Raw genomic sequence first — 12245 nt, forward strand, 5'->3', positions numbered from 1 at the left:
GAAAGTCTCAGGAACTGATTGGACTGGAAGGCCGGGGTAGAGAGGAGAAGTGAGACCAAGTGGGTTGGAAAACATGGAATGATGGAGGCAAATGGGGCCAACAAAGAGCAGCCAAGACAAAAGCAACCACAAGAGAGAATGCTGTTTATTTTGGTCAGATTCGCGGGGGGTGGGGGGTTTGCAAAGGGCGAACAAGCCAGCCCACCAACAAAGTGAACAGACTGGAAGAGCCAGGTGCGTGACCTGGGGTTACAGGGCGGGAATCCGTTTTAGGCGATTCCTCCGTGCGCCAGGCTGAATACGAGTCATCTTCCTTGGTTAGTAACTTCGGAGGGGCTTCAAACTCGCCACTTAAGAATTTCATGAACTTTTGGGTTTTTGAGCAACCATCAGTCATCGCGGAGGCGGTGCTGATTCGATGACAGAGGCTCCAAGACCTGAGATCGATCGGCAGTCGCAAATCGAAGACACAACTGATTACCTCAGATCATCAGTTTTATGTAAGAGAGTTATCATCCATTGAGTGGATTTAGGACTTTATGGCGCCATGTTCCTGAAGGTTTGTTACAAACTAAAGATAAAAATAATTGCATTAGCCACACCTGAGACGATGATCTGCATATAACGGTCAACCTAGGGTTCCCCTGCTGATGGGAATTTCGGGTCCATACGAAAGACGCCAATCATCTACAGGTCTCTGTCGTCAGCATTCTAGCAGTCTACTTCTATCCAGTGGCTCGGGTATGACCGTCAGCGAGTATGAGGGCAAAAATGCCAATCGAAGCTGCTGTGTAACCACAGTAGGGAAAAAGGTCACGGCGCTACATCGTCTTTTCACAGGTCTACCAACCTATCCTGCGCTTATACTATAGCTTAGTAGTCGATTTTTAGAAGATATAAAGCACGTAGCTACGCTGTTGGAAATCTCACAAGGCCTTCCAGAACTGGGCCCACCAAGGCCTCCTGTACAGAGAAACATTTCAATTAAGTTTGAATATCATGAGGATCATCAGCTATAAACTTTGCCAGAATATACATCGCCAGCTGAGAGAAGATAAAAAGGTGAAGGGGGAAAAAAAAAAAAGAAAGGAAGAGGCACCAATTGTTGAAGATAAAAATAGATGGGAAAAATGGTGATGGAACAGGACAGCATCACACAGTGATTAGAAATTATGGGTATCCAAGAAAAGTCAAAGAGGCAAAGCTCACAAAGCAGCCAAAATGGTCCCGTGGCAGATTGGCAGCACCCACGCCAGAGTCGACTGAGGTAGCCGGCAGGTCCTGCACGGACTTCAATAATGAACAGGAGAATGGAAGAGAAAGTTGACGAAGTGACAAAGATGAAAATGAACAAAGTGAAATCATCACGAGCATTAGCTCTAGATGATGCATTCACACGAATGCAAGAACAGGCTTCAACTCAGCTAGGTGGCAGTACACCTTGTTGCTGAGCTGTAACAGTCGAATGGGATAAAGCGGAAAAAGGAACAGAAGTGAAATGAGCGAGGGAAAGAAGAAGACATAGAGAAAATGCTCAAGGAACGACAGCGAAGGCTTTTCTGTTTCCTGACAAATGGTGGGCAACGATAACTGCATAATGTTCAAGCTTCAGCTGCTAAAGACTTTTTGCGATGGAAAAGACTGCGAGTTCGGGACTTGCTGCGGGCGTTCTTTTCAGGCGTTCCGCCCTGTCGACCTCGGCCACGCGAACGAGGGACGGATTCGTCATCGGACTTGTACTTGTCCTTGTAAATCCTATAAGTGCGCATTAGTATCATCGACCGATCTATCTGGTATCCGATCTTGGCTTACCAGCTGTTCCCAACCATGCTGATCCCCTTCGCTTCCGCCTGGCGATAGAACTTGGCCGCTTTCTTCATGTCCTTCTTGCAGCCGATACCCTCCGCGTAGCAAAACCCAGCCTCTGCCAGCGCGTCCGCATCGCCCCACTGACCTGCAATCTCGAAGCAGCGCAAAGCTAGAGATTTGTCCTGCTCGATACCCCACCCGTTCAGATGGCTCACGCCAAGCTCGTAGATACTGAGGGCAAACTGCGCACGATAGGCTTTTTGCATCTCCTTTGCTCGCTGGGGTACAGTGCCATTCGAATCGTCCATCAGCTCCAGTCCCACGCAATCGACGGCTTTGCGGAGCCACTGCACGCCTTCTCGTTGGTTTGGTCGCATACCCCAGCCATGGCGGCATGCGAGGGCATAGAGAAGCATTCCAGTGGGATGGTTCTGCTTGGCGGCAATCCGTAGATGATATGTAGATTCGTTTAGAGATCCTTTCTCGTGGCATTCAATCCCCTTTGCCACATGCTCATCTGCGGTGATCATACCAGATGATGAAGCTGCTCTGCCCGTCTGCGGTCGAATCGTGGAGGCGGAGTCTGCAGAAGAAGTTGTATCCTCCTTATCTTCTTTGTTCGAGGTTGTCGATTCTGGTGGAGGTGCCACCGCCTTCTGTTTCTCAGCAGATGGAGGCTCTACCTGGTCAACCTCGGGCTCAGACGTGGCCTCAGCTTCCCGAGAATGCAGACCGGGTTCGTTCGTCGAAGGATTTGGTCCGGCTGTTGTTGGAGTACCGCACATCGAATGCGCCTTTTGCGAATATACGGACTGCGAGTACACCGATTCGTGCCGTGAGGGCGGCGGAGAGGGGGTCCGCGAGGGCCTCAGACGCGCCTCCGTACCGGCAGGAGGTGGGCTCTCGAATAGTGGCTCGTTCCACTCAAAGTTAGGAGTCTGCAGGCCAGAGAACACAACAGAGTTTCTGGAGACCTTGCGACCCCGAGGAAGTGAATACTTCGTGTAGATATACGAAGACACTGCGGATGATGGCTCCTCATGCGAATGGTTGGCTAGGTCCGATGGCGTAGGCACAATAATAGGACTGGGTTTATGCTCGCGATGCATCGTACCCGATTGATACGACTGATCCATACCACCAATGGTGACTGGCGCAGAAAGGCTCGTGCTGGACCTACTCAAGGGACGCGAGAAGTTGAACGACGGGCGGGGAAGATAGCCCGTAGTATTTGATGTCTCCGAGCTCATGGATGGGGACCGAGGGTGTGAGCGGGGATTGGCTGACATTGGCGAGTACGGCAGCGACATGGCGCTGCAGGACGAGAGCTTGCGCGCTTTTGAAAATGTTGACCCTGCGTTCGAACTGCTATTATCGTCATCGGAACTTTCCGGCTGAGTGGCTCTGGAACTGGTAGATGGCCTTGACAGTGGAGAAGGAGGCGGTGCCAGGCCTCGTGGGACATTGAGTCGAGAAGCGGAATCGGTCGACGAAGTCCGAGACGGCGCAGCGATAGCAAGACCAACAGAGGAGACAGGGCTAGCAGGGCTGGAGGGACCGGAAGCATAGAACCGTGGGGTCGCCTCCGGTGCACTGCCCATAGACATATCTTCGTCAGGAGATTCAGCACGCGGGACATCAAAGGTATCTGGTTCCCTAGGGAGCGGCGTAGGTACTTCGGTCGGTGTGGCCTCTTCATCATCCTGTCCGAAGCCATCCTCGCTGGCAAGGTACGAAACAGCACTAATGCGAGGGTGCTCGGAATGTGGACGAAACTTTGGCTCCTCAACCTCTGGATTATTCTTCTGAGTAGGACGTCTCGCAAGTTCCCCGCCTCTTCCACCTTGAGAGTAGTAAGAATCGCCGGATGATTGACCCCGAAAGAAGCCTGGTCGACCCTGTGACAAAGATCGTGCGACGCTGGAAGGGGGCAATCTGCTCATGCGCCTTTCTCCCCGTTTCGACTGTTCCAATTGCCGGGCCAGGAGTCGACCCTGAGCAGCAAACGCATCAAGAGGGGAGAGCGCAGGAGGAATTTCGCCGTCAAAGTGTTCGACGCGCGGCGAGGGGCTCCGGAGGGTATCGTAAGATTGGGAGCGGGTTTCACCAAACTGCGGCCGGGAGGCCATGGTTGCGGGACAAGGGCTTCAAGGCGTTGGAATTTGAGATAAGCAGTTGTTCTCTCTGTACAGCGGGATATAGTCCATTCAATTCATCTATCCGGAGTCGCTGTAATCGTTCGTGAATGCAACTTTTCGCATCGGGGAGGGTTCTCTGTTGAAATCGAAGACAGTTAGATGAGCCGCGCATAAAACTGCGAGAAATACCCTAAGAGTAGGAGAAAAGAAAATATGTGAGGGGATATAACAAAAGGAGGGAGGAGGAAAAATTACAGAAGTTAAAAAAGGAATGGTGATGCTGTGAGTATGAAGAGTAGTGAAAGGAGCGCAGCAGGCCAGGCTTAGTTGGATAGTGATACTAGTTCCTTTGAAGGTTCAATGAATGACGGGTTAGTTGGAAAATTGAAGGAGAATGAAGTCAAGAAAATCAACAAAATCAATAAAAGAGATCAAAGGGTTGAAAGTGCCACAAATCAAGAAGACCAGCGATGATCAAGCATCGCGACTCCAAGAAAGCGACTGGATATCTAGCCAGATGTGATGATGGCGGACGTCGAGGAGGGAGAGGAAATAGGCTTCCTAGGTAGTCGGAGGGAACCTAACAACCTGGATGATACCTCGACGGGTCCCAAACACAACCCATGAGATTTTTCGACCATTCAACTCGACGCCCTGACGATCACTAGACGAAACGAGGGGCGGAATAGCAGAGTGGACTACGGGAAAAAGTGGCAGACAGTCTGGGCATTCTCCACGCCGAGCGATGCTTAGGTTGTATTCAACGCGTTTTCAGTGTGTACCTTGTTTCGTACGTAAGCAGATTTCAGAGAGGTTTGGCTCTTTATCCACACTGAACCTACCATTCAGAGTGCCAAGCCAGAAAACGTCTCAAGAGAAAACACATACACTTACATTATTTACATGACTAGCATGGAATAACATCACGTTCCTACCGCTAGAGTCAGGGGCTGCACTACATGGCGTTGCCTTTATTATCATCGTCACAAGCGCATCAATTCGTAGAATCCCAAAGAGAGACTGTGTCTTTGTAGCCAGTTGGTACGCGTACAAGGTATGTCTTCTGAATTGAGATGATGATCTAGACTATCAAGCTTCCAGAACGACAGTCGAATTCTTCCCAACTTACGACGATCATCCATATTAATATCTCTTGAAGCTTCTCATCGGCAAATCATACCGTAGGTTCGATGCTCAGACCTTGGCCTTACCAAGGATAGACACTCACACAGTTTGGGTCATCCTGAGACCGAAAGTGGGGTATCTCTATATATAACATTTTGAATCATCGCCCGAGCCCCTGTGCCGTGGGTTTTTACGACAGAGACCAACAATTCTTTGGTCGAAAACACAACTGAGGGACTTGAACCATTGGCACCTTGATTCCATGAAGACTCTATATCTGCCAGGTTGAAAAGTACGTGGTTATGGTTACGGTTGGGCTTTGAGAAGCTATTTAAATGAAGTACTCCATAATTCCGTCGCCTTTTATTACCATCTGAGACATTTATCAAAGTGCTGCTTTGCAATAATGAATAATGACCTCTTATTGGGCATTTGCTGAGTGGTTACTGACTTATTCCCATGAGATCCCTTCTAAACGGAGTGGATGTCTCCTACTGAGTGTGTGGTTATCACTAGTTATACTTCAGTCAACTCCTGTCTTGAGCTTCCAGTCTTTAAGATGTCGCTAATAGTCCAGAGGAAACACCAGGATATTATCCTTCAGGATGGTTTAAGTCTACATAGATATTAATAGTATATTGTTATAGGCCCTGTCTTGGACTATCATGTCAATGTGCTGCTGGCATGGTCTCAAGTAAAGGTGTATTAAAGGCGATCTAACGCAGAGCATCAAGGACACCAACTAATAAAACATATGTGAGATTTGCTCCTGAAAACTGCATTCGCGATGTGAACAGCTATCTCCCGTTCCAGTCACTTGGAAGGACTCAACCAATATCCTTGGTTGGACTATTCGAGACTATCACTACCGAGCAGGGTCTGGTGCAAACCATAAGGTATTATATATATACTTGGTTACCATTCGTACGGAGGCAGGCGAGGTCAACAATCAAGATATTCCAGCACTGCCTCTGGGGCGCTTATCTGCCTTGATATGCGTTTTGCCTCTCTTGCTTGCCTCTCTCTGAGTAAGGCGCCAAGTCGCTGTGGAGAAAGAGAGGGAGGGTGTATCTTTTGTATGAGAGCTCCCTTATCAAACACACAAATCAATGGATGCTTCCATGGAGAATGACAACACTTTTATATCCCCAATACCTTAAAAGGCCAGGCTTGAGCATACCTAAGGTAGGTAAGGTCGCGTTGGTGCCTCATTCTTCAGGCTCAGCCACAGGTCCCATGACTTCTGTGAAAGACATCAAAAGTCAATCTGCATCTCCACAAAGTTTAACTTGATGGCTACGATTAATATTACGGTGTAGTTTATCAGGTACCATTCATCTTCAGATCGTCCAGGCCTCTAGGGCAGGGGGTCAGAGTCTCGTATACCTTCGACTCGATTAGCGTCTTTTCAATTTCATTGTAGAAATGTTTGTATTTCTTAAACTCCATTCGCACTGTCTATCTGGCCCCCCGTAACCACCAGATAGAGCAGCTCATCTTCATCTCTTCCTCAGCGGTGATTGCTTTTTCTATCTTCGGACCCGTTGGCTTGGGATTGGTCGTCCGTCCTTCCTACAGCGGTTCAAGTCCAGTTCGCTCCACATTGCTTCCAATGTCACTTTGTTACTAAGGAGAATTGAACTATCACTGCCAATGTGTGTCAATAGTACCAAAACCTTTTTTAGGTGTCCATGGGACGAAATCAAGCCTCACTCATCTAAACCAATGCACAGTCGGATCACAGCCGAGTCTGTGTATGGAGTCTCTATACTAAAATAGTCAAGTTCCAGTCTCCATCAGCCATCGCTTAGGTTCAATCCACGTATCCACCGCGCAGGCTTACCGTTACATTTTGTAGATGGTTTGATCCCAAGGCAACCGACAAAAATATTGAGATGGCGACAGCACTAGAAACAACGCACAAACTTAGCTCAGCCTCTAAAGTCTGAACCTCCCTAGCGGGAATTTTCTTGAACAAACCTCAGTATCAGTACGACCGTTAGATAACTCTTATTCCAGTCCTTTCCCACACTCTTCCCCCACAAATTCCTATCCTCATGCGCGCACCACTGCCGCCGCCGTCGTCGCCAACATGAAGCTATCCAAACCCTCCTTCGGCGTCGACTCCTCCCTCGACTCCCACCACTGCTACGAAACTTCCTGGCTCCTCCCCCCATTCCCCTTCGCACTCCTCCGTGCCCTGGTTGCCCTCTACATCTTCGTCACCATCTTCTTCATCTGGGGCTGGGACGGCACACACGGCGACTCCGACGCAATTGGCCAGAGCTTCAGCTACTTCACCTGGCTCACGTACTGGGGTCTGGGCTTCTATTATCTCGTCGCGGCAATCCATACAGCATGCTACGCACGCACGGGGCGCTCCGTGCTCTTCGACAGACTGCCTCGTGCGCTGCGCGCTCTACATGCGATTTTCTATACGACCATCACTACCTTCCCATTTCTCGTGACGATCGTGTTCTGGGCGATTCTGTTTGAGCCGCCATGGTATACGCGGACTTTTGAGGCTTGGTCGAATGTATGCTTTCCATCATTGAACTAACAAATAAAAGTCGCAAAGTGAGTGTCGAGCGTCGCACTAACGCTATGAATGATGTACTGTAGATCTCGCAGCACGGCCTCAACTCCCTCTGGGCGCTGCTGGAAATCATCCTTCCCGCCACAAACCCGCATTCGCTTCTGACACTTCCGTTCCTGGTGCTGATTCTCCTGCTGTATGTCTCGCTCGCGTACTTGACCTACCACACTGAGGGATTCTACACCTACTCGTTCTTGGATCCCGGGCCAAATGGCGAACATAGTGGTCGCGTGACTGCTTACTCCTTTGGGATCTTTGCAGCGATCCTGGTCATTTTCATTCTGTCGTGGGCTGCCATTTGGTTGAGGCGGAGGCTTACCCATGGAAAGATCAAGAGGTCGGTCTACGACAAGGAGAACGTTCCTGAGATGCGGCATGTCGGAGTCTAGTCGAGGTATTATGTGGTGTATATATAGGATAATACGTAATAATAATAATAATAATAACGAGCATGTATGTGTGCGCGCTGCGATCCAATAATAGATGAGATGCAATTGAGTATTCTTTTTCATGAGATGTCCGTTGCGTCCAGAATAGAGAGGAGATGGGATTTGACAGATCAAGGCATGTCAGTGGGGCCAGTATCCAAATTATAACCAAAATAGGCAGAAATATTATCGTGCATCATTGACTTTTTCCCAGGCAGTCTCACTGCTGCTATTGCTGGCGCTGTCCGACGCTGTAGGGTGCCCACCTCGGAGGCCCATCATCCATCCTACCAGGCCGACGGGAACCCATTCGCCAATGATGCTGTATGACCTCGCGCCTCGTCCAGCGTATATGACCCGCTTCTTGGGCACTTTTCTTCCAAAAATATCTTTTGATGCTGGCTCCAGTGCATCCAATACCGCGTAGTGGAGCGTTCTGGCAGGTGAGCCTCGCACCGTACTGGGCCCTGCAGATGCCACGGGCCGCTGTTCGATGCTCGAAAGGTATTGCGGCCCATAGAGAGACCGTTGCTGTGCGCTCCATGCGAGAACCTCAGTCCCAGTGACGTGGCTCTGCGCGTCGCGGAACTGGGGACCGAGGTCGATGTTGCCAAGCTTCAACTCCACAACATCAATGTTCTTATGCTGCAAGAGCCGCAACTCTGTCCGTAGAGTGGTCGCGAATCCCGACAAAGCACGCGCAGTAGTGACTTCAGGACCGGCAAATGGTGCTGAAAGCGACGACGATATAGAGGGGTAGAGTACGAGGAGAGTGCTATTCGTGCTGCGAAGAGTAAGGAGAGGCAGGAAGATCTGAGTGGTTAGTATAGGAGAAAGAAGTCGAGTATTAATGGTATCGGCCCAGGTTGATGGTGGAATAGTGGCAACCGGGCCAGTTGTATAATTAGGAGATGGGACCAGGATAATGCCGCTTAGCTGGCACGTATGGGGAGGTACGCCAGGCATCGGCCATTGCGGTTGGGTAATGAGGGAATGTATGTCACGCAGAGAGGGGTGAATCTCAGAAGGCGAAGGGGTCTTTAACAAGGTCAGCAATAGTTCGTCTTCTGAAATGCGCAATGGAGGCTCACCGCTGTTAGATCAAGCCAAAGGGCTCTGATGTCCATTCGGTTTTCCGACCGAACCACCTGTTCCTCTTGAGCTGATGTGACAGTAATAAACACAATATAGCCTCGACGCTCCAAATCAGTGGCAATCGCTCTGGTCATAGGTTCATGGGGAGACCCGGCGACAACTGACCAAGTAGTTAGCCCTTATGGACAACCCGTACAGATCTACCATCTTGATAACATACCAACTATCTCCTTTCGAGCACCATTTCCTGCCCTCCTTGCCTTCCGCCGGCGACCATGTAGCTTGCCACTCCCAAAATACAGGACGCTGGTTGTCCCAATAAATGCGATTAAAGCAGCGCTCCATGCTCGATTTCGGATCACCCAGTCATAGGCGCGATCAGTGAAAGACTGCGACCGCGCCGCATGGATGCCTGGATACGTCTTGGGCAAAGGTCGGATCGCAGGAGGTAGCCAAGATTGATGTGAGAGCGTATCGCGAATCACTGTCGCGATGTGATCGACTTGCCGGTCGATAGAATCTGCGACCTCGAACGAGTATCTTCTTACGTCATGCGGAATCGACGCAAGCTGGAGATTGAAGCATCTTGTAAGTTTTGCGACTGGCAGTAAGGGAGACCGAGTAACTCACATAATCAAAGAAGAACTGGTCATCGCTCGTCATCTTGATCGGAATTTAAAATCAGAAGCTAAATGCTCGATGCCACAGAGGTTGATAGAGGTGAAAAAGTTCTACTGATAAGTGATAAGTGCAGCAAATGTATATCAACCAGTCACATGAGCACGACATACTCCACAGTCCAGGATAAGGATAAGGATGTCAACTGTAGCTTTGAGCCTGGGGAATTACTTAATATAAAGCTGCTATTTGTACCAAAGAATATCCACATGATTTTGAGTATTTTCATTCATTAAGGAGTTTACTTGGAAATGTTGCAGTATACACTGATCTCCACCTAAGTTCTTTATCTCACAGTCTTGACTTCATGTAAACTAGTCCATATCCGTACTAGCCTCAGTAGTACATCTAAGCAGCTGCGTTATGCATCAAAATTGCCACAACTTCCCTCCCCTTGGTTGGTCATTCAGGAGCGTCCAACAGGTTCTGTGATGCCTGACAGCCACTTCTTGGCCTCAGGGAAGGGTGTGAACTTTGCACGTGATTATCATCGAAGGCAGCATGATTCTAATGTCTTCCGCTGATTATCAATCTGGAGAATGAAGTAGCAAGGCCCTTCGACATTGTCACACTATCCTGGAGTCTATTGGAATACATAGAATGTGGCAAAAATATATTTCTCCTTGATATCTGTTTGGGACAGGGGAACTCATGCTGCCATTTTGGACAGGCTTGTACACCCGCGCCTGACGGATATCTTTCATCAGCTGGCACAGAGAGAGGTATATGGCAATTATTGTCGGCCTGGCATATATCCTCTTTGAGCCAGCTTCAGAACTCAAACAGCATCATTTCCACAGCTCCTTTTTCCGATATCTTCCTCAGATTATCTTCAAATCGACTAAGTTTTATTCACGGCCATCAATATGCGCGAACTAGACCCACTGGTTTCCGAGTACCAACATGACAAACACCGGCCCAGAGAAGCAGAGGCTTTGTTGATGCTCCGGAAGGTCGCTTCCCTAGTCAAACCTATTATGCGTCAGAGGGCTTGGAGGGTAGGAACACTGTGTGAATTCTACCCACAGCAACGAAATCTTTTGGGCTTGAATGTCAACGCGGGCCAGAAAATATGTCTCCGTTTGCGATACCCCTCCGACCAGCGTCAATTCTTACCTTTAGAGCAAGTAGTTGATACGATGCTGCACGAGTAAGTCGATGCTTAGATTCCAGAGAACTCACTCATTGATATATCCAGGCTCTGTCATATTGTACATGGACCACATAATCAGCATTTCCACGCCTTATGGAACCAGTTACGTGATGAACATGAAGAGCTAGTCATGAAAGGCTACACCGGAGAGGGTTTCCTCTCCCAAGGTAAACGCTTGGGTGGTCGGAACATGCCAATAGACGAGGCGCGCCGCGTAGCCAGAGCGGCTGCAGAGCGGAGACGGGCCCTTGCAGCAGGATCAGGGCAGCGGCTTGGCGGTGCCCCGGTATTGCGGGGAACAGATATGCGCAGAGTCATTGCTGATGCCGCGCAGAGGCGTATCGACGTGACCAAAGGCTGTGCCTCCGGGGCAGACAACAGCGTTGAGCTTGCAGAGGAAGCCTCTAGGAATGGGTTTCGCACCAAAGCCGAAGAAGACGATGCAAACGAACGGGCCATCATGGAAGCTTACATTGATTTGATACAGCAAGAAGAAAGGGAGAGGTATGGGCCTTCTTACATTCCTCCTTCCCAGGAAAACCCTGCCGGGCCTCGATCAGCTCTTTCTCCTCCTCCTGTACCAGACAACACCAAAGCTAGTACCTCGACTCAGCCGCAAGACTCGATTGATCTCACCTATGATAATACCTCTTACGAACAGCCCTGGACATGCCCTACCTGCACTCTTGAGAACCCAGCCAACTTCTTGTGCTGTGATGCTTGTGCCTCCGAACGCCCACGACCCTCAGCTACTAGATCATTATCTGGACCGTCAACCACAGGTCCTTGCAGCACAGACAATCGCAACAAGAAGAAGCGCCCGATAAGCCAATTTGCCAGCCAGACTGTTCTTAATAACCGAACTAGGGCCGTGGAAACCCTCGCTGCCCTTGACAGCAGTATCGCCAAGCGGCCCTTAGGTTGGATCTGTCAAACATGTGGTACATTCATGGAAACAGAATGGTGGACTTGTTCAAACTGTGGAATGATGAAGCAGGACTCATGAGTCAATTGCACATATTGATTTGATGAACTGTACGATATGATGATCTCTACGAGAAATGACTTCATACTCGAACTTGATGATATAGACTTCAATTGAGGATAAACGTCAATAAAGCTTTCATCCACTCAAGCACGATGGTGGAGCTTACGCTACTATTCAAACAAGATAGCTTGTAAGCTGCAGTAGTTAAGACTTTGCAATATCTTATGGGGATATC

The 12245-nt window shown here is 49.3% G+C and overlaps 4 protein-coding genes across 4 annotated transcripts; 2 read left to right on the forward strand and 2 right to left on the reverse strand.

Moving 5' to 3' along the window:
* Positions 1-1601: 1601 nt before the first annotated feature.
* Positions 1602-3938, reverse strand: Aud_010732 (tetratricopeptide repeat protein; the record flags this gene model as incomplete). Its single annotated transcript, XM_043295565.1, has 2 exons — positions 1602-1755; positions 1813-3938. The coding sequence occupies 2 exons, from the start codon at positions 3936-3938 to the stop codon at positions 1602-1604; spliced, it is 2280 nt and encodes a 759-aa protein (XP_043151500.1).
* A 3226-nt stretch (positions 3939-7164) lies between these two features.
* On the forward strand, positions 7165-8057 carry Aud_010733 (uncharacterized protein; the record flags this gene model as incomplete). The annotated part of the gene is made up of 2 exons (XM_043295566.1): positions 7165-7608; positions 7695-8057. The coding sequence occupies 2 exons, from the start codon at positions 7165-7167 to the stop codon at positions 8055-8057; spliced, it is 807 nt and encodes a 268-aa protein (XP_043151501.1).
* A 225-nt stretch (positions 8058-8282) lies between these two features.
* Positions 8283-9854, reverse strand: Aud_010734 (DUF1776 domain-containing protein; the record flags this gene model as incomplete). The annotated part of the gene is made up of 4 exons (XM_043295567.1): positions 8283-9134; positions 9188-9351; positions 9412-9760; positions 9822-9854. The coding sequence occupies 4 exons, from the start codon at positions 9852-9854 to the stop codon at positions 8283-8285; spliced, it is 1398 nt and encodes a 465-aa protein (XP_043151502.1).
* Positions 9855-10735: 881 nt separating this feature from the next.
* Aud_010735 (metalloendopeptidase WSS1) lies at positions 10736-12028 on the forward strand (the record flags this gene model as incomplete). Its single annotated transcript, XM_043295568.1, has 2 exons — positions 10736-11019; positions 11068-12028. 2 exons carry the CDS (start codon positions 10736-10738, stop codon positions 12026-12028), a joined length of 1245 nt encoding a protein of 414 aa, XP_043151503.1.
* Positions 12029-12245: the final 217 nt, after the last annotated feature.

This window comes from Aspergillus udagawae (genome assembly GCF_001078395.1).
Source record: "Aspergillus udagawae IFM 46973 DNA, scaffold_9, whole genome shotgun sequence".
Lineage (NCBI taxonomy): Eukaryota > Fungi > Ascomycota > Eurotiomycetes > Eurotiales > Aspergillaceae > Aspergillus > Aspergillus udagawae.